General features: G+C 46.4%; 1 protein-coding gene across 1 annotated transcript in view; it reads right to left on the minus strand.

Annotated features, from left to right (window-relative positions):
- Nucleotides 1-3,418: 3,418 nt before the first annotated feature.
- Nucleotides 3,419-22,626, minus strand: part of vstm2la (V-set and transmembrane domain containing 2 like a) — a gene marked incomplete at both ends in the record, with an annotated part of 34,585 nt that continues 15,377 nt past the window's right edge. The window contains 5 exon segments of the mRNA XM_080014547.1: nucleotides 3,419-3,708; nucleotides 3,746-3,760; nucleotides 3,763-3,910; nucleotides 6,497-6,541; nucleotides 6,765-6,934. Coding sequence (XP_079870673.1) covers nucleotides 3,419-3,708; nucleotides 3,746-3,760; nucleotides 3,763-3,910; nucleotides 6,497-6,541; nucleotides 6,765-6,934 — 668 coding nt within the window.

The following is a 22,626-nucleotide window of genomic DNA, read 5'->3' on the forward strand; positions in this document are numbered from 1 at the left end:
ATATATATATGATTTGATTTGAATACATAAAGGGATCTTGATGATCATTTGTGAGTCAGTGATGATTTCAAATTCCCACATGCACTGTTGTCATGTCGGAATTTCCTTCATGTTTAGGTAAAAAAAAAAAAAAAAAAACACCACGACCAACACACACACACACACACACACACACACACACACACACACACACACACACACACACACACGTTGAGCGGCCGTGTAAGTGGAAGCGCACATAGAGACATGCAACTAAACACATAGATCAGCTACACACACCTCCCCCTCCGGGTGGCATCGAAATGAATGTCCCGGCCTTCTCAGGGAAACAAGATCGCCGCGTGTTTTGGCGGTTAGCCGGAGCGGCGCAGCATTAACGTTGGCAGGCGCGCGGCCTCTTTATCTCCTCCTGTACTGTTGCTATTAATCCTGCTGCCAGCTCTGACAATAGCACCATTAGTCATCAGCGGCAATAGCCGTCACCTATTACACACACAACCGCCTTAATGGTGTTTTTCCTCAACACACAGGGACAACCTGACTACAGTAACAGCCCCCCACACACACACACACACACACAGATAGATTGTGTGTGTGTGTGTGTGTGCGTGCGCGCGCACAAGTCTCAAAACTGTAACGTCATTGCGTGTTTGTCAGTGAGTCTCTGAAGGGGAAAAAAATAGTGCAAAGGCGATTCATTTTTATTCATTTTAAGTAATAATCAAGTCACGTAAGAAAATAAAACCTTTTCTGACAATCAATGTAATTATTGAATTAGCTGAACCATCGTAGTCACTTACAACTCGCAGCTGAAACCTCTGTGTTCTCCATTCTGAGATTGACTTACTTTGTCCGCTGTTATTTAAAGTACTTTGGATGCCGCCGGCGGCTTCCAATTGCCCAATTCAGTCGTATCACGTGCCTGTGACACGTAAGTGCTGCAAACTCTGCTTCACGCCTCTGAAAAGACGGCTTTCACCCGTGGAAACATGCAACGGGAAAACACAGGAATCAGGGAGATCAAAATGAACAGAACGATCAAAGGATATAACGTTTCATATACAATTTATTATTGGATTTTGATAAAGGCATACATTTATAGAGAGACCAAACATTCTAGAAGAATTGTACAATGTTTTCATTTATTTTAATTTTTTTTTTACATTGATCTCTTTCCAAAACATCAAAGCCACGGATTAAGAAAAACACTCGCTGTCTTTGACTTCCTCTCTCTTTTCTACGCGAGCACCCTCTTCTGCCCCCAAACGGCACCAAACAAAAATAAATTAACGTCGGGAGGGGGGGGGGGGGGTGGCGGCGCAGCTCCGGATCGGTGGATGACGCAACTGTAAGACAAACCGCCGGAAGACAGGCAATGCGGATGGCTGGCTGCTGCTGGAAACTAGAAGCGGACAAATGATGCGGAGCTCCTTCTGTCAGACAACTTGACGTGCCGCCACGTGCCTTACGGACGGTCCGGCCTGCTGAAGCAGCCAACTGCTGCCCAACCTGCCTTGCTGCCTCGCTGCGCTCCCTCAACCTGCCGGGCTCCACCCTTCCATCCAGTGCAGGGATTCAAGCTCATCACTCCTATATTAATTGCTCACTGAGTGCGCCTGCGTGGGCCGCACACCTCACCGGGAGCGACGGGCACGGAGCTCAGATGCCGAGCCCAAACAGGTGCAGGACGAACGCAGATCACCTCAAAGTCCATCCAAGAGTTGTCCGTCAGCATGACGGTTAAGTACTGTCGGTGGCGTACCACAGCGAAACGGGAGCAGCGAGATCGCGGTGAGGACACAGAGCGCTTTAGCTCCAGGGCCTGGAGACTGGCCGACGCTTTGAAGTTTCAAATGACTCCAACCACCGAAGTACGGAGCCACATCTCTGTGATGTCTCTGATCTGAGGGGGTGGGATGGGATTGGGGGGGGGGGGGGGGTTCGTTCATTTGTCTGTACAGTATTTATGGAAAGCGGTAGAAAAACAGACCCCACCCCCATGGTAAGCATATATCCGTCCGATGGGAAGATTATGTATCGCAGCAAAACAAATCAATGGGATTGTAAATCCCTAAGCAACACATTTGACTTGGAGTGCGGTTGGAAAAAAAAACATTTTTTTTCCTCCCAGGAAACGACAGTGAACATGCACTTAAATACAGTATACTTTTATACAGTTATATACACGGTGAGGATCAGAAAGTCGAAGCGAACTTTTTAGATAACGGACCGGGGGGCTTTGTCAGATTATGACAAGGGGGGACTCGAGAGGAAACGGGTATCTCTGCTCCTTCCCGATAGCGTGGAGATTCAGGTGACGCCCACACAGTTACCCCGAGAGCGAATTTCGAAGCAGAAAAGATCCAAATTTTTAACTCTCGTAGAGTTTTTTTTTTTTTTGTTTTTTTTTTTGCCGTTTCCGCCGCCGACGGAGCAGCCATGGATAGCTTCACATTAGGTATTTACATTAACTGTGGTGCCGGCAAATAGTGAGCCGGGTCTTAGGCGCCTTTGGAAAAGCGAACCCCCGAACACTTTGGTGCGAATGGCGGTGCTGTGTGCTGCAGGTCTTCAAGTGGAAACGTTTGGAAAACACCGGGATATGAACACATGATAGTGGGATTAAGGAAGGGCGGCTTCGGCTGCAGTGGCTAAAACAAAAGCTGCGGCTTTTGTCTTTTTTGAGGCGAACGTACCCTCTCCCCATTCTAACTCCATCAACCAACTTCTGCCTCCTTTGCATGGTGGTTGTTTTTCTCAGAGGCTGAAGGTGGTTGAACACATAGACCGACGTAGCTTTTGACCCGTTTCAGTTCAGTAGCTCAGCGGTTTGATTTCACAAAATAGCAATAAACAAGCCGACGCCGTGAGCAGAAAGCTGAAGAACCACAACCGACACCAGGAGTCTATGGGAGGCTTTACAATATCCGGCGAATGAAGCTACTGCTCGTTCTCCCCTTGGTGCTCTTATTTTTGTTTCTGGGGCCGCATGTTTACTTAAAGTTGGCACAGTTACCCTTCAGAAAAGTTGGTTGGTCGGTTTTGGGTGTCGCTGGGGAATCTAGGGCAGTGGAGTGAGCGCAGGGCTTGCGGAGAATCCTCCACCTTAATTTTGGAGCTTTCCGTCTTGACAGTGAATGATTTCCAGCGAAGCACACGCTTGCTTCAAATTCGTCCAATTCCCATTTGTTTACAGCGCTGTGTGTAGACATTGCAGTGGACTTTTAGCGGAACAGACGTTTTTTGTTCGTTTGTATTTTTAATTTTTTTCCCCCCACAGGCCTGCATTGTGCAGTGAAGATTACTTTTATGCTGTGATACAAGGATACAGTTTACAGCCACTACTCTTATAGGATACACCTCTCTATACCATAGGAAAACGATGCCCTCCGAGTACTATGACCGATAATGCTGCTGCCTAGAGCAGGCAGCTGGGCTCGTTGGGGCAGTCATTGGGGCTGGTGTTATGCTCCACCTCAGTCTTCTTCAGCTCCCGGCCCGCCTTGCTGGAGCTGTGGCTGTGGGCGTGGTGGGGCTGCTTGCTGTGTTCCTGGTGGTGACCACCGTGATGCAGGTGCCCCTGGCTCACCGGCCTGTCTACGTTGCCGCCGCCGCCGCCGTCGTCTCCGTCCCCGAATCTGCCGCCTGCGACGCCGTGCTTGGTGGCGTCGGGCAGGGCGTCGAAGTTGTCACCGTGGCCGTGCGCGGCTGGATCCCGGTCGTGGAGGTCGTGGCGGTCGCTGGCGTCGCCCCGCGGCACCACCCGCAGGGAGGCTCGGACGTGGTGGTGGCGCGCGCCTGCACCGTCGCTGAAGTCGATGACGCGGCACTCGTAGATCCCCTCGTCAGTGGGCTTGATGGCGGAGAGGCGGAGCTTGTGGGAGATGTTGCTGCCGGCAACCTTCACCACCTTGAGAGAGAGAGAGAGGGAGCTAAATTAACTGAGGTGGACATGTCTGTCCATCTGTCCAGTCTCTGTCTTCATCTTCTGGCTTCAGATCTTGCATCTCTATCTCCTTGTTTTGTATTTCCTGTCTTCCCTCCTGTCTATCTGCCTGCTCATCTCCGTCGCAGGCTTGTTTGCCGTTGCTTTGTCCTTAATTGCATCCGTTCTGAGACGGAAAACCTCAAGATGCAGAATTTGCAGATGCGCTAAAATGCAACATCTGTTTGTCGTCTCTATCCTCTGTCTTCAAACGCACGCATTCGCGCGCACACACACACACATACATATACATACACATACACACACGAGCGGTGGTGTGAGTGGTGGTGGTGATAGGCATTTCACTGCATATGTGTATGAAAGTATGTGACGAAAAACCTCTTGAATCTTGAGTGGAAGAGACAACTGAACACATAGATCAGGTATTTCAAACATGTCCCCAACAAAGTGTACAGCTTGAAGGCAGAATGTCCATAAGGTCATGAAATTAAACAAAGTAAAACAAAAAACAAACAAACAGGCGACACAGACACGGGTAGAAAATAAATAAATAGAGAAACGAAATCAAAGTTAAAAAAAAGGGGAAAAAAAGACAAAGTAAGACAAGATAATCACAATCTGGGTTTCCACTCAAACAGTTTCTATGTGAGTGTATTTAAAAAATAAGAAGTGATAATTTGGGGCATTTTTTAACATCGTGTTGGTTCACCCTGAGGAGGTGATTTGATGGCGGTTGGGAGACTGGGGGCGTCGCTACGCGAGATATAAATACCGCCCGGCTGGTCTACGTGCCTGCGGATGTGGCGTGTGACAGCGTTTGTACATGTGTATGACAAGAAAGAGTGTCTTTTGTGTGTATTTATAAATATACAATATGTGGAGCTGCTGTGCAATCCTGCTTATTTGTGTGCATTTCTTGGAGTGTACGCGTAAAAGTTAATTATTCCCCGTGCCTGCGTGATGCTTCAAAGTCCCTGTGCAAGCGCATGAGGTGTCTAGGAATGTTTGGCGTCCCAAGAAAGTCCCCATTGTATAATATAATTACTAACAGATGTTGCCAGGGGTCTCAAGAGAGAGAGCCCATTGCCAGGGGCCCCGGTGAAAAGGGAGGTGGAATGTGCTCAGCTGAGCTGTGACCCATAGATTGGAATCAGATGGGCTACGTTGTCTCTGGACAAGTATAAAAGACACTCCCTAGTTCCATTCGGGAGGGAACACATTTGACTTCTGTTCTCTCCCAGATATCCATGGCAAGTCTGGTTTGATGCTGTTCTTACTTGTAATAAGCATAATATTATAATCAAGTCAGCGTCAGCGGAGAGTCCTTCTTCATCAACACATCATCGACAACAAATAAACTACACGGCTACACTACGGTGTCATCGCACGTGTTTTCCTGTCTACCGCCATCTGTCGGCACCTGTGAAACACTCCTGCCGTCGACATCGAGGACGTATGCATTGAGCACAAGCAGGTGCACGGAACCATAGGAGTGCAACCCAAAAAAAGAGAAAGCAGCAGCTGAGCCGCCTGCTGTGCGGGCCTCCGCCCACTCACCCGAGCTCACACACACACACACACACACACACACACACACACACACCCCCCCCCCCCCCCACTGGGAGAACGTCCACAGGGGAAGGCAGAGACTTCAATGTTTTTTCCACGGGCCCGGCTCACGTCTCTGCGGGTCTGTGTGCGGTTTGAAGTTCGAGCGCAATGTGCAGCTTAATGATTCGCCGCATTACTCTCGCACCTGAGAGAAACCTCTGAGTTCAAATCAAAAAATCCTTACTCCGCTAAAATTTGGAGGCTGTCTTTAATCGTTGTTAAACCGAACCAACTGTAGAAGTGAAGTCTTGTGTGGCAAGGTGATCCGGTCCGATCAGATAGATAGTACAGATAATACAGTACAGTAAATAAACAGTAAAAATGTGGTAATGTACAATAAACATAATGATAAACAATAAATATAAACCAAAATATTAGCCAAAAATAAAAAATTAAATAATAATAATAATAATCTCCTGTGTCGGAGGGCCCTGAAAACGCCACTCGGGGGTCATGTGGCAGGCGGAACTGCCACTCAGCGGATGAGCGGCGTAGTGTCTAGCTCGCCACGCGGGGATGGGTTTGTACACGGCAGCTAGTGAAGCTTAGGATGTCTGTTCAACTCGTCCTTTAGCCTCATGACCGCTTTCCCCCTGTAAAGGCTTGGGGCTCTGCCCGTGCGGCCAGGAACATGCCGCTGAAGCCCTCCAGGGATTCTGTGAAGACGTGGAACCACAGCTGTTCTCCCTTGGGCAAAGTACTTAACCGCCCCCTGGCTTCTCCCTCGGCCGGCCCAAACTCAGCGTGTACGGAGTAGGAAGCGGCAATCTCAATCTGTCACCCAGAGTGTAAAAAGCCGTACAGTAGATGGCAAAAACAAACTGTGAGCGCTTTATCATCGCAGGAATACAGAACATTTTTAAATGTAAAATAGTGACGATAAAAGGTTTTGTGCCGTCTGGCGTTAAATAAAATGTGTGTGTGAGCCTGATAACTCACGCTTATCTTGGTGGCATCCTTTGGCAGTCCTTCTTCTGGGGCCACCTGAAGGAGGAAAAATAACGTCAGATTAAAACTAACTTATGCAAATATTTCCTTATCCATCACTCCATGTGTGAAGGAAAGACATTGATTTATGTGAAATAGATAATGCGCCTATGTACGTAAGAAGTGTTAAATGCAGCACAATATCCGCCCCGATACATCGCGCACGATGGAAAAAAGTTCTTAAAATTGATTCGTAAACGTCCCCCTCCAGCCGGCGTACCTCGTTGCCTGTCCAGGGCTGGTTTTCCGTCCAATCGCGGCGGTTCCTGATGTACCACCACTGGATCTCCAGCAGGTAGGAGGGCGTTCCGGCCCCTCTGAAGGAGCAGGCCATCTCCACGTCCTGGCCCCTGTAGGCCGTCATGTCGTGAGGCACCTCCGTGAACATGGCTGAGAGGGAGGACGGGACGATAGTGAGTCTCCAGTGCAGGAAATGAAGGCTTCAATTTGTGTGCTATAAACAATCTTTCATTACAGCATTATTACAGCTTCAACCCTAAAAGTCAAGGATTAGATCCTCCCAGCAGGATCAACATTTTGGGCTAGTGTGCATTCAACCGAAATATTCCACCCACTTGGACTAAGCTGGCTGGAGGACTTTTCTTCAAACTATTTGCTTTAGATTCAGGGCATAGTTTAGTCAACCTTTATTGAAACATAAAACATTGTCATTCTGATTTTCACACAAATTAGTGTCGTAACTCCCTTTGAAATGAAAATGGAAGCCTTGTTATGAACCGTATTTCATTATGCAGTCACTGCAAATACCTTCTAACACAATGGATTCCACAGGCCTAATATCGCGCTTGTTAATAACCGATGATAACGTCCCTGCATTTCTCAAGGGCCTCTGTCACATCCAGGACAGAGAGAGATACAGAGAGAGGAGAGGGTGGAAAGCAGATGGGAAATAGTGAAGATAATGTGTAGATGAGTGGGAAGAGGATCAAATACAGGCTCATATACAGAGCACTGCATGAACACCACGCACGCACCCTAATTCCCAATTGAATAACAATTTAAAGACAGTTCCTAAATTGCTCATCTCTGACTACGCGCCATGTGACTTTCGACTAAACGTACATGGCAGTAACTGTGATTATCAATCCATTCTAATTGGTCATCAACGGGAACACTCTCTGTGTTTCACGCATTTGGTGTAAAGCGTTACCTGGGCTGCCGGGCCATTATCAAACTACATCTTAATACCAGCAAACCTAGTTCTCCTTACAGCTTGTCGGGTGAAGCACTCAAAAAAAAAAAAAAAAAAGAAATGAAAGCACGTTCTATTCTGAACAAGAAAAAGCTTGAATCGGATGTGATGGACACCTAATTTGCCAAAGTGTGGCCTAAGAGCTTCTATTATAAAAGAAAAATCTGATTTTATAAGCAGCAACTTTCGGCTATTCAGTCGTTTCAATCGTCATCGTTCAATCCACTGTGGTTATGGACTTTGCTGGGCTTGTGTGTGTTTGTTTCTCTGCATTCAGAAGCAAGGTGGGGACCGTGGAGCCAGGATAGCAATGGTCCCAAACACACAATACGACGCAATCTGAACTGCATAAAGGAGATCGATTTTGCAATAATGTCGAAAGGAAAAGAAACTTGGCGGTTGGTGGCGCCGCCGATGTGTTACCGTTAATCTCTGCAACGTACATAAATGTATCACCGTCTTTTGGCACAGACTGGAACAAGCTTGCCAAGCCTCCATCTGTTCTTTTCGCCTGTGACAATTCCTATTTTAAGTGAGTGAATCCCAACGCATCGGGGATTTTAAGCGGTAAAAATAGCTGGATCCCTTAAAACAAATCGTCTGAATACTAAAAAGACACACGAGTCCTGTCAAATGGTATAAAATTGCTCTGAATTAGGCAGAAAATAGTCAAAGGAATTTTCTCAGGGAGGACCACCAAACCCTGACCCTGAATGTCCTGATGTCCCGCTGCTGTTCTGACAAGACCACGACACCCTCGCTGCAACAATTTTTACTGGGGTTAAAATAGTTTAGTCGGAAATATTTCAAACGGATCAGATTATACAGCTACTTACCGCTGTGTTTAATGACATGGAACTTTGTCAACAAATTTGAATAAATGATAAGGACAACAGCATTTGTTTGGACGGAACAGCAGAAGAATAATGCATATGATATATTCTTTAAAAGCCCTGAATAGTTTTTGTTTTGAAATTTCATTGTGGTTGTTTTCATTCAAGTGAATGAGACTAAGGGGCAGTTGCTTGCGTAATTTCACTTGGCATTACGATGTGATTTACGCTATGCTATGCTATGTTATTTAGGCTGCCAAAGCCATTCAAATTATTTTTTATTTTATATAGTAATTCTTATCAGTCACTGCTGTTTGGTTGAGGTAAAATCAAATATTCATTCCTATTTTTTTTTTTCTCCCCCTCTTTCTCTCCTCAAGCAGCGTGAACCCTTCATCCTGAGCAAGGAACCGAGCAACAACAATAACAGAGCTCCTCCTTGAACAGTGTTCATGGATTAACTGTCGCCGCCCGGCTATGAATCAAGTCAATCACACAAACGCCCCCCCCCCCCCGGAGTCACAAATACATCTAGTGCATTGATCAAATCTGCTGTTGTTGTTTAGGAAACCTGAAAGACGTGCGGCATTGATTCGGCATTACACAACAACGCCCAGAGCCGCCCGGTCTCAGCGTTGCTCAGCGGGTTTACAGGCCGATGCGTTCAGCGCCGCCGCTGAGGTGACAAAAAGAGAGCACATAGCAATGTTTGCCATCTCCTGCAGAGCGGGAGGGGCTGAGGGGACCTTTGGGGCGGAAGTGAGCCTCCGAGGTCCCAAATCGACAGCATGCGCGAACAGGAGGGGATGCCCAGAAGTGTAGATAGCGCCTGTGTTTCTAATTGACATGGATTCAAATGGAGGGAATATCGACCCTGTTCCCTTGCTTGGCACTGCATGCTTTCATGTGGTTCTGAGTAGAACTGTCAAACACAACATTAAAACCACCTGCCTAATATTGTGTACGTCCTCCTCGTGCTGCCAAAACAGCTCTGACCCAACGAGGCGTGGACTCCACAACACCACCATCCTTCAAGTCCTGTAAGTTCCGTGGTGGGGCCCCCCGTGGATCGGGCTTGTTGTTCCAGAACATCCCACAGATGCTCGACTGGATTGAGATCTGGGGAATTTGGGGGTCAAGTCAACACCTTTAACTCTTTGTCATGGTCCTCAAACTATTCCTGAACAATTGTTGCAGTGTGGCAGGGTGTGCCCGGGTTGGACCCCCTTTTGCCTTCAGAACCGCCTCAATTCTTTGTGGCATAGATTCCACAAGGTATTGGAAACATTCCTCAGAGATTTTGTTCCATATTGACGTGACAGCATCACGCAGTTGCTGCAGATTTGTCGGCTGCACATCCATGATGCCAATCTCCCGTTCCACCACATCCCAAAGGTGTTCTATTGGATTGAGATGTGGTGACTGTGGAGGCCATTGGAGTACAGTGAACTCATTGTCACGTTCAAGAAATCAGTTTGAGATGATTTGAGCTTTGTGACGTGGTGCATTATCCTGCTGGAAGTAGCCATCAGAAGATGGGTGCACTGTGCTCATAAAGGGATGGACATGGTCAGCAACAATACTCAGGTCTGCTGTGGCGTTTCAACCATGCTCAGTTGGTACTAAGGGGCCCAAAGTGTGGCAAGAAAATATCCCCCACACCATTACACCACCACCACCACCACCACCAGCCTGAACCCTTGATACAAGGCAGGATGGATCCATGCTTTCATGTTGTTTACGCCAAATTCTGACCCAACCATCTGAATTTCGCAGCTGAAATTGAGACTCATCGGACCAGGCAACGTTTTTCCAATCTTTTATTGTCCATTTTTGGTGAGCCTGTGCGGATTGTAGCCTCAGTTTCTTATTCTTAGCTGACAGGAGCGGCACCCGCTGTAGCCCATCTGCTTCAAGGTTCCACGTGTTGTGCGTTAAGAGATGGTATTCTGCATAGCTTGGTTGTAACGAGTGGTTATTTGAGTTACTGTCGCCTTTCTATCGTCTCGAACCAGTCTGACATCAACAAGGCATTTTCGTCCACACAACCGTCGCTCACTGGATATTTTCTCTTTTTCGCACCACTCTCTATAAACCCTAGAGATGGTTGTGCGTGAAAATCCCAGTAGGTCAGCAGTTTCTGAAATACTCATACCAGCCCGTCTGGCACCGACAACCAAGCCACCTTCAAAGTTACTTAAGTCCCCTTTCTTCCCCATTGTGATGCTCGGTTTGAACTTCAGCGAGTCATCCTCAACATGCCGAAATGCAATGAGTTGCTTTCATGTGATTGGCTGATTAGCTATTTGTGTTAACAAGCAATTGAACAGGTGTACCTAATAAAGCTGCCGGTGAGTGTACACACACACACACACACACACATACACCTCTCACTGTATGATTCACACGAGATGCTAATCCAATCATGTTTCTATTAGTTATCCCTAAATCTCTTGGGGCAGCCATAGCTCATTGTAGTCGGCACAGAGCCATGGCAATGAGTCAAACCTATACATGTACAGCCCTAAGCGTTAATTAAATGTTTTATTGGTTGCAATTGTGAACAATAGCCAAGTCAGATATATAATTATATGCAGTTGGCCAATGATATGGTTCGCTGCAGCTGAACAACAGCCGCTGAGGGGTGTGGTCAGGAGGTATCTGCGTTCCCTGCAACATAAACGGTGCAAGACTCGTGTTATCAGCTCGGCTATTGTTCCCATTGCAGCACATTGCTACTCAAGCTGATCAGACTTTGTGTGTCTGGTTCTGTGTGTGTGTGTGTGTGTGTGTGTGTGTGTGTGTGTGTCAGGCGCATGCCCGCGCCAACCCCCACACCCGCCGAAGGAGGGGGTGCAGGGAGACGGAGAGCAGACAACTCGAGATAAATTAGACAAAAAGCGAGAGAGCGGGGAAGAGGAGATAGGGTGGAATATATCATTGTGAGATCGAAAAAAAACGAGCCATGTTTATGAGTCACAGATGGAGTGAGAGGGATGGAGGGAAGAAAGGGAGGGGAAGAAAGACGGGGTGCGGCGGTTGTGCTTGGGAGAGACAAAGAAATCAGAGGAATACGTCGGATTGCAAGAGGGATATGACGGATCCGGCGCCTGCGTGTGTGTGTGTGTGTGTGAGCGCGAAAGATTAGAGAAGTGCGTGACGGAGGAGGGAGGGGAGGAGGAGAGGTGGGCAGAGCGGCTCCCTGCCCACCTCTCCTCCTCCCTTCCCTCCTCCGCAGGAAGGTGGCGGGTAAGGGCGCCCCTCCTCTCTCCCTGGCTGACAAAGGAACGAGGGTCTTGGCGACCGTTGTGGTCAAAGGGAGCTTGGAGGTGTCTCCTCGCCGTGTCCTCCTCGGCCTCCGCCACAGTCGCACCGTGTAGGAAGACGGGCCTGACGGACGCGGCCCAACTGCTGCCGACTCAAGCTCTCGAGTAACCGGACAACATTTTTAGTCGCAGGGGCACGGGAACCTAAGAACTTTTTTTGGTGCTATTTCTGTGCACCAGCATGGAAAATAAAAATATAAATCACTGTTTTCTTTGTCAACGGCCTGGTAACATCAGGGGCCAGCTGCATAGTCTGAGAAAGTTTCAGAGCTGATATATAAGACCACCACCTCCGTATGTGCACACAGGGTTGTGGGACGTTTCAAGACTGATATACCGATATTTGATTGATATACTTCCAATAGAAATGTAGTCAAATGGGTTTGAAATATATTGTCATTTCTACAGTATATCATCTATTTGGTGCTTCCTCCATGCGCAATGTGGAATATACGCACTTTGACCAGTAACACACTCTCAGTTTTGAAAGTACAGTTAGAAAGCGCGTTATTCAGCCTCAATCTGTTGCTTGTACGTCTGTGTATTAAGTGAATTCACAAACGTATACATTTGTGAGAATTTTGAGACCTAAAAAAGGTTGAGAACTCCCAGAGTCCATAGTCTTATTTACCCACTCTGCTGGATTGCATACAAGATAAATGGAGTTACGTGGCCAAATTCAGGCCCTCTGAGTGGGCTAGGGCTATACTCACCGTGGATATTGCCTGTCTGTCTGTATGTGCGTGCATGTGTGTGTGCATGTGTATCTACGTACAGAAAAAGTAAAACTCTCCCAGTGGCGAGCTTCCAGCAAACAGCTTGCACCTCACTTGAAACGACGCGGGTAATGCATCACTTTCAGAGCTACTCATACATTATTTTACAGTTGCCTAACACTTATATTGAGGGGCCTGTCAAACAACCCCTCCCCCAACACACACACGCACACACGCACACACACACACACACACACACACACACACACACACACACACACACACACACACACACACACACACACACACACACACACACACACACACACACACACACACACACACACACACACCCTCAACATTCTCCTCTTGAACTGGCTGCAACAGTCAGTTTTTCATTTACCCCCCCCCCCCCCCCTTCTAGTAGACATTAAGGGCTCTGGCAGCAGAGCATCTCTGTGCCTTCCCGGCTCCCGTTCTGAATCCATCATGATTGCTCAGCCGGTGGCGTCACCCTCTGAATGTCAACGCGCTTCAGCGCAGGAGCATGGCCGCTGAGGCGTAGGACCACGCGCTCTCCGGAGGGGCCTCCTTTTTGTCAGGACGCGCCTTTCAACCGGGGCTGCCCGTCCAACGGCGCCAGCGCCGCTGGTTGGTTTTACACTGTCGTGCGGCCCAATAGTGGCCAATTTGTTAATGGTAAATGGTGTTTGGGAGATGGGTTCACTCTGGCGTGCCTGGAGGAAAAGAGGAGGCTGTATTGCACAGTCCTCTCAACTACAGGCCACAACGTCCGATTATAATCTGATTCTATTGAGTGTTTCTGTGCCGATGTAAATCTTTTGTGTGCAATTTGGACTTTTTTTTTTTTTTTTTCCCCAGACCTGCCCAAGTACTGCGTAGTACTGCGTAGAACACAGTTTGGTTTTGCATTTATATCCTTGGTTCACATGTATTTAAATCAGATGCAGATTTTACCAACACGTGGCCTGACTCTGCCCATGTCCTGAAATAATTTATTATTTATTACCAGTGACATGATAGATTTAGAGTTAGAGATGTCTTGGATGATAAACTAAAGATTTTCTGCCAGCCCGGCAGCCAAAGGTCGAAAATGTACTATAAATGCATCGCAGGTAGAGACGTCGGCTTATGAATACTGATTTGATTGAATCCTGGTTTTTGGTATGTTCTGTCTGTCGCTGCAAATTTCAGGGGGCATTATTTGATCCATCCGCCTGAGGGTCTGACTCACCGACCGAGAGCGGTCGGTCAGTAAGTCAGTCGGAGCGGTTTCCCCCGGAGCTGGGGAGTAATAACTATCTGGTTAAAAAAAAAAAAAAAAAAGCAACTGAAAATCTTCACCCCACAAACATTGTGCCAATTAGTAACCAACAAAAACAAAGGCAGTAGAAATACCACCAGGGGAGCCGTGAATGGCAGCTGCAGAGTGAAGAAAATGGAGAAAATGCATTCGGCCAGTCAGCACTCTCAGCGAGAGTCGGTTACGAAGCGCTGAAATAAAAACAAAGACGCATTTTGAGGCTGGAGCGATGCTGTGAAGAGCGAGGGCCAGGTGTACTCAGGATGTCGGCCGTCCTTTCAGACGCTCCCTCTGCCTGGGAAAGTACGAGCCGCGTTCTGGAAGCACAGCTTGTTCATCATTTGAAGCGCACCATCGCTACAGTGCGCTTCTCTCTGGGCCTAACGTGTTGAGTGGAGAATAACATAAAGAAAGTGAGGAGCTACGGTTGATGACGCGATTTGCGAATGTTGCGGTTTGTGTCACCCGTTCATATTTTAATAAATCAGAGGGTAACATTGAAACTATAAACAGACAAAAAATTAAAAAAGGGGTAAAAACAACAAGAGCCTATATGATTATCCTTAACCGCACTTGCCTTTGCTTAGATACTGAGATTCAGTCATTCTCTGATCTCTGGATAACCGCGTAGCAGGCGCCGAGTCGGAGCGGAATTGAAGTAGAATCCGCTTGTTACCTGCGGTGGGATTTAACAGCGGCTGTAAATGAAACTCTTTTATCCAGGGCTGCCAGATTGGCAGAATTTCCGCGCTTCGTTTTGTCAATGCTGTCAATATTGTCATTGTTTGCTACAGAAATGCTACAGAAAAGAACCCTCCATTCTTACTTTTCATGTTTCCCCACGTCACTACGTTGCTGTTCAAATGAGGAGACGCAAATGACAGTCCAACAGAAAGGAAGAACGACGCGGACACAGTCAAAGGCACAGAGTTGACAGCGGGAGAAACCAGGTTGAGGAAAAAAAACGGCTACGGCAGTAATCGATGAGGAGGCGACGCCCAAACCTCCACATGGCCATCGACGAGCCCTTTCCCATAGTAAACCAGCGTGAGTGATGCTAATTTTCGGCACCGGATCAATCTCAGTGTTCTATTAGCGCATCCCTCCGAGGTCTAATTAAGAGGCCAGAGACCAAGGCGTTCCACGGTTTTGCGTGCAGAAATTGATTTGTGTGTGCAAATGTATATATTCCGAATGGAGACGGGATTATTTTGTTGAGGTGGGTGGAAGCATCAAGGACAGAAGTTCACCCCAATAAAATCACCTCACCCAATTGTTTACATGCATGTCATTTCTTGGATGTCCTACATTCATCATCGCTTATGCGTGAGAGTGTTTGAGTGTGTGCCCTTAGCAGCCTCTGCCCTCCCACCTTCAGTTTAAGCAGTTTAAACTCAGCCCCCTGCCATCTTGGTTCAAACCCACCTGCCTGGCTCTCGGGCTGTCCGTCCGCCGGCACAACACGCCTTTCCGTCTTTTGTTTTGGTCCTTCTTTTGTTTTTTTTCCTGTAGTCCTAACAGCAGTGTGCTAATGTTATGCAGGCCAGAAAACACATTAGCACAACAGCGTGAAGGAGGCACCGTTCTCGAGAACAACAAAACAGGACAAGCTCAGAGGCCGCTCAGAAGAGTAGAAGAGCGCGCCTTGCCTTTGTAGCATTAAGCAGAGTGAAATGAACATATTGTGTTACCCAACGTCACAGCAGTTCGGGACAGCGAGTCAAACAAAACTTTGTCTGACCTACCGATCTGGGGTGCTGGGAGCACGGGCTCTCGATCTTGAAATCTTTGTCTTAGACGTCTTCGACCGTGTATTGACGTCGACTTGACGCGGTCTGGAAATACTGTCCAATCCGGACGGCTGCGTCTAAGGACGTTTGAGTCTAAAAGTACAACACGTTTTCGTTACACTTTGTCAAAATTAATATTGATCATAACAGGAGACGAAAGAATGAATACTATGAATCTTGTTGGGTGTTCCCAGTATGCAGTGGTTAGTACATACCAAAAGTGAAGGACTACCGGTGAACCGGCGGCAGGGTCATAGATGCCCAAGGCTCATTGATGCAAGTTAGGAGTGAAGTCAAGCCCCTCTGGTTCGATCCTACAGAAGAGTTTCTGTAACACTAACTGGTGAAAAGTTAATACTGCTATGATAGAAAAGTGTCAGAACACACAGTGCATCACAGCTTGCTGCGTATGTATACTGCGTATACAGAGTGTCCATGCTGACCCCTGTCCACGCCTGAAAGCACCTACAATGGGCAAGTGAGCGTCAGAACTGCACCATGGAGCAATGGAAGAAGTTGGCCTTGTGTGATGAATCACGTTTTCTTCTACATCATGTTGATGTCAGGGTTAGGGTCCGATCCGATGGAGCATCTGTGGGATGCAGTGGAACAACAAGCATGACCCACGGGGGCCCCACCTCGCAACTTACAGACCTTAAAAGATCTGTTGCTGACGTCTTGGTGCCAGATACCACAGGACACCTTCAGTGGGCTTGTGGAGTCCATGCCTCCACGGGTCACAGCCGTTTTAGCAGCACAGGGGGAACTACACAATAATAGTGGTTGCTAGTGGCGGCTTTAATGTTGTGGCGGATCATGTATAATATGCAAACATATCATTCCTATAGAGGGATGGCTCTCCCGTACGCTACAGAATAATTGCCAAGAGCAAATCTTATCTTATCTCTCCATCTCAATAGCAATATCTGTTGAAATTCTTTCGCTGAAATGCCCCCTTTATCTGTATTTAAAGGTCCCACACTCTCTCATCCAGCACATTCCTACACTTTGTGAGAGCTAAGGCTAAGGGGTGGGTGATTAGGCCTGTCACGATAATTACTTTTATTGGGAGATATATTGTCCCAGAAATAATTGCGATTAAAGATATTGTCATTTTAAGAACTTTTTTTGCCATTGATATAATGATAATATAATAGCATAATAATGCAAGTTCACCCTTTCTAAGAGAAAATAACTTAATTCTTAAGAATATTTAGACATTGTTGTGTGAAAATAATTGAAAAATATCCTAAATAAGTAAAACATAAATTAAAAAAAAAACAAAAAACAATGAATAGTGTGTGTGTGTGTGTGAGCTGCCTGAGCCGTGCCCACGGTGAAACTCCGAGAGCAGACGAGAGGACAGAAGCAGCGCGACCAGAAATGAGAGCATCGGTTTTTTTTTCTCTGTTCATTCAGCTCAGTTACATTTATTTGTAAAATGGTTGACACAATGCAAGTAATACTTTAGTCATTTGTGGATTTAGAAATGCATTTATGTCTCAGACTTTTTTGAAACCTTAATCCAGATTTCTAGATGGTAGTATTTAGTGATCTTTTCCAATTTGTATTTAAATTTATTTCATTATATTTATTTGTGAATTGTGACACATAACTCCTTCCATAAGGTGTTTTTATTAACTTCGAAACGTACAACATTTCACCATTACGTCATTTAGCTGGCACTTTTGTTCAAAGCAATTTCCGAATATATTTTTCCATCAGTTCAAATATAAGTAGAATAGTAATGGCTATAAAAAACAGACCGTTGTTACGAGCAGCAGAAAGCAGCAGGTCGTTTCCCACGTGACTTGAACGCAGCATCTGTAGGAGTACCAGCACCAGTACCGGCGGAGAGTCCGCTGCGGATAAAACTCAGCCGGGGACTGTGATCGTGGTCGCTGTGAAAACTCCAATCGACAAGGAGGGGATCGGGATTTCACCGAGTTGCAGTTTAGGTTTTGTCACGTTGATACTTGGGGGCAGCGGCCTCGCTCCCCAGCACCGTGAAAAACCGCTTAGGTGCTGCGCCCAAGTCTTATAATGTTCGTGGAAACCCTGGTGTTTATTCTGGCATCATGTTGGTGACATTCTTATGTCAACCAAGACGCCTGTAAACACAACAGGGTTGTCAAGATTATCAACATCATGTCTATATATTGTACGACACGTCTATATAGTAATCATCACGACCGACCTATGGGTGATATTATGTAATATTGTGACCGGTTAAAAATGTTACACAATACATTTTCGGGGGAAGATTGTCTGATTGCGAATTTAAACATCGCCTAAAAATACACAAACGATGCTATGTATAACCAAAACAGCGCTGTGTACAATGACTTGGCTTTGACTCAAATTTGAGCGTGCGGGTTTTCCCCATGAAGAATAACTCAAGTGATGGTGCCGTGTCAGGTACAGTAATGAGTTTCAAAGGCACTGCACGATCGGATATCAATTTCACTGACATGACCTTTATGGTGTAAACTTCATTTGCAGGCCGAAGGGGCGTGATATTAGCAAGAGCTTTGGTAAACAAAGGATTAAATGAGACACTGCTTGGCAACAGATCAATAAGTTACTTACTCCATAGGACAGAGTTATTTTGGATTCGTGCTAAAAAGAAAAGAAGGAAAAAAAAACTGGTTTTGTGCAACCTTTGCAAAGGAGTCATTCCGCGAGGCAGAAGACTCCCCGTATTTCCCTGAACTACGACGACACGCGGTGAAATAGATCAGTCCTCATTTATTTCCATTCAAAACAAGTGCATTGATTTGTTTTACATGTCGTGCCGTGGATGTGTCTTGTATTTTATCGTGAATCAAGGAAAGAAATGATTTTGCAGCTTCTCCTGAGAAACTGTAAAACATCTTTGTTTTGCTTTAAATCTTTGATTGATTATTGCGGCGAATAAATCCAAATGACTTCAAGTTCCTCGATGTCTGTTGTGATCTATAACTTCTCCAAAGATTTTTTTATTTATTTTTTTCCTAATGGTTTTTATAAGTTCAATATTAAGTTCAATTGTGAAATATGATATTTTGTTCATACTTTACATCCCATCCCTATTTGATGCAAAAATACATTCAGGACTATGCTGTGCGTTAAAAATAGCACGGCACGGCCTGTGACGCACTCAAAAAAGCTTCTTCTTCCTAAACAATTCAAGGAAAAGCAAATAAAAATCAAAGATAATGGAGAAAAATGTGAGCCAGCAGAGGCGGGCAAATAATATACAAGACAATATCCACCACAGACAAACGGAAAGAGACGGAGAGAGAGGAGCGACTGCAAAAGACGGGCGAAGATAAACGGTCATGCCTGTCATGTGACAACGGAAAGGATGAGAAGCAGCAAGGAACTGATGCAGGACGGCGCGGGGGACGCGAGAGGAGACGGACAGCAGCGGGGCTGACGTTTACAGACATCTTTATGAGGACCACAAGCACCACCCTGTGTGTGCGTGTGTGCGTGTGTGTGTGTTGGGGTTGTGTAAGGTCTTTGTGCGAGAGACGGTCTGCCTCCGACCGATTGTTTCAGTGGTTAAATTCACTGCGGTCGGGGAGGATGGACATGACAGGTCAGAGGGAAGGCTTACTTTTCAAACTTTTTTGGAGATGAGATTTTGTTTTACCGTTAATGACGATGGCCTGCGTCTTCCCCCGGCCGCCCAAAGTTTAAAGAGTCCGGCCTCCGTTTCCTGTCGGTGCCGATAAGATAGTGTCGGGGCATGAACCCCAACTCGAGGCTTCAAATTGTCTCTTCAGAAACCTTCCGGTGACGTTTCCATTCACGCAGTTCATTTTTTATTTTCCAACACAGAAGCACCAACATCTTAAATCGTTATCTATAGGTCACTGCAACAGACTTAGGATAGAAGCCTGATCGGAACAGCCCCAGCAATCTCTCGCCCTGGTGGCATGCTCGCTCTCGCTCTCTCTCGCTCTCGCTCTCTCTCTCTCTCTCTCTCTCTCCCTCTCTCTCCCTCTCTCTCCCTCTCCCTCTCCCTCCCTCCCTCTCCCTCCCCCCCTCTCGGCAGCTCCTCAGAAAATAATTACCTCCTAACGAGTCTTACGCTCGGCCTCATAACAAGCTTCACGGATTAATAATGAGCCTCAGTACCAGCTCTGGTAAACAGCAGCTATCAGTTACACTGAGAACCTGCTGGGAGGGCTAAAACGTAAGCCCCCCCCCCCCCCCCCCAAATGTGTTTTCTCTTTTTCAAACACATTGCCTCGTCTTTTCACTAATGAAAACCAGAAAACACAGAGAGAATAATAACTCATTGTGGGACTTCATACACAGTAAGCCAACCATTTTAACTCAGGAGTGGAAAGGCTGATTTTGCTCTCCTCCCTAAACCACTCAGCGGTCAAGACAAAATAAAACAAAAAATAAGAAAATATGTTTGGATGGCATATTAAAAGATGGTCTGCTCTGCATCGCTCAGGTTCATACATAAAATAGTAGTGATATGCACTGGTTCTTCGCCCCGACCAAGTCCCTGATTAAAACAACAGATGAATCTAAGAAATCAATCCTGTTCAATGACTGATGAAACTCAGAAGGGTTCTCTTCATTTTTTGGGCTTTTCCAGCTGCCGCAGAAATGTCCCTCTCCTGAGACGCACGGAAGTTGGGGATGTGTTCGCACACCGATGGGCCTCTATACTCTCCGTCTGGAGACCAGACTTTCCCTGACACTTCTGTAATTTGGTGGAGAGTCCATACCCTTCAGGTTACAGAGTGTCGCCCACAAGGAGGCTTATTATTGGAGAGGCTTTGTGCCAGCAGGAAGAGACGTACGCACTCACCTCTCCTTTATACATTTCTGGTTGCCACCGGTGGAAGCCAAACTCGTGAGGGTGTGAGCGCGGGCCGACCGCGTTGACAAGCCCCAGCACTATTCTACCACCACGCACACATCACAACAACCACAATAACATGTGTAATCTCATATGTTTGAGTAGTCCGAGGTACTTTCCATACAATCAATACAAATAACACAAACGTTGAAATCTCAGGTTAAGGAATACACAGCCAACTCTTTGGGTATGTCATGAAAGAGAGACATGCAGAATGACTGTGGGGAGATATGAGACGATTTAACTGTGCAGGACCGGGTGAAAATGCCCTGTGGGCTGTGGACAGTCACAGCAAGTGCGCTAACCAGCCATAAAACATTGATGGATGGCATGGATAGTAAAACAGCCATGGTGTTTATGAGCCCGTCTATGTTCACAGAGGATTTCTAAAAACGACTTGCATACTGCACCTGCCTATAAGAGAGTAAGTGAAGGGTGCAGAAGCAGCAGTGAGCACTCTGCCTGTCTACCTGTCTGATGTGACTTAAAAATATTCTATAATAATGTAGTTAAGTTTCATGAATTCACAGTGTTACTTCAGCTCGACAAAGTCCACAGAGTCTGTGATATAAGCTTCACAGTTTAATACTGTTTCACCCTTGTGAGTAAAATCGGAAAATTAGATTTTCCTCCCTACTAATTCAATAATGATGTCTGGATAATTCCAGTTTCATCAAAATGTCCTCGAAACACTATCTTTCACTTACCGTCCATGGTAACTAAAGAGTAAACAACAGTATTTATTCATATCGAATTTCACTGCTTCTAGGAACAGCAGCAAGCTGGGATGCAGTTACACTAGGGATAGTGATTTTCAATTATTTCACAGATTGAGTCATCGCATTATGAACTTGATTCCAAATCAATTACTCGCATGGAGAAGAATACATTTTTGAGAACGTATCTTGGCCCTGCGGAACCATTGGTAAAGATGCATACATTCATGCATAACGGACATGAATATGCAAGTTTTTCCATCATAATAAAGTATAAATGCTTTGCCCATTGTCAATAAACACAGTCACAGTCACATATTAACCATTACAAAATGACAAGTCTCACTGCACAAAAAAAAGGGCGTCGATGTGGGAATTAGGGCTCTGAACAACAGGCCTAATAGGCAATTCAATATCACTCAAATTAAAACACTGATTGGAATTTGTAGCACACTGAACAAATATATGCTCGTGGTGGACCAAGGGGCGTGGTCAAGCACCGACTGCGGATGACAGCATGGTTCGCTTTCCCGCGCCTGCCAAGCTGCCTCGAATCGGCCTAATGGGCGCTGATTAGGCCGATTCGAGGCAGAAGTGAGATTTCTTAATGTTTGTCTGTATTGCAGAGGGGATCGTCAGCCGACCAGGAGCCAGGGAGCAAGCGCCATTCCTCCTGCGCCCGAAACCATCCTTAGAATTATCATCATTATTATTATTATTAAATATTATAAATACGTGTGGCCAGCGAGCCGTTTTGTGCAACACCCAAATAAAATCTCTCGCCGTGTTGTTTAGGGGTCTGTGTGTAACAGGGTGGACCATCGAGATGCCAACATGAATTTCACTACATAGAGCTGTAGGAGCACACTTGAGGGATTTCAGCACGGGTAAGATGTCCCCAATTGCCCGCCACGTCTCATCTGCCAGTTTAAGGGTTCCCGCATCGGAAAGCTGGTCACACTTCTGTCCGAGAGAGTGGCCCTGGGGTCACTGCCCACTGTTCGTTTAGCCGGTCCAGCATGTCGAAGATGGAGTTCCAGTGGGTGCGACAATATTGGATAAGCTTATATTTGGGCAGGTCCTGTAGGTCTTGCTTTCTTATTAAAGCATTTGTTGCGACTGAACTTTAGTGGAAGTGTGACACAAATCTGCTGCAGGCAGTGACCAAAGGGGTCATGCTAGCACTCTTAAAGCCATCACTAATGGCAAGCTGTAGCGTGTGAGCAAAACACGGCACTGATTCCCAGTTCAGAAATTGTTGGTTTGCTAGGACCATATTGCTGGCATTGTTGTGGAC

The sequence above is a fragment of the Zeus faber genome, assembly GCF_960531495.2.
Source record: "Zeus faber genome assembly, chromosome: 15".
Taxonomy (NCBI): domain Eukaryota; kingdom Metazoa; phylum Chordata; class Actinopteri; order Zeiformes; family Zeidae; genus Zeus; species Zeus faber.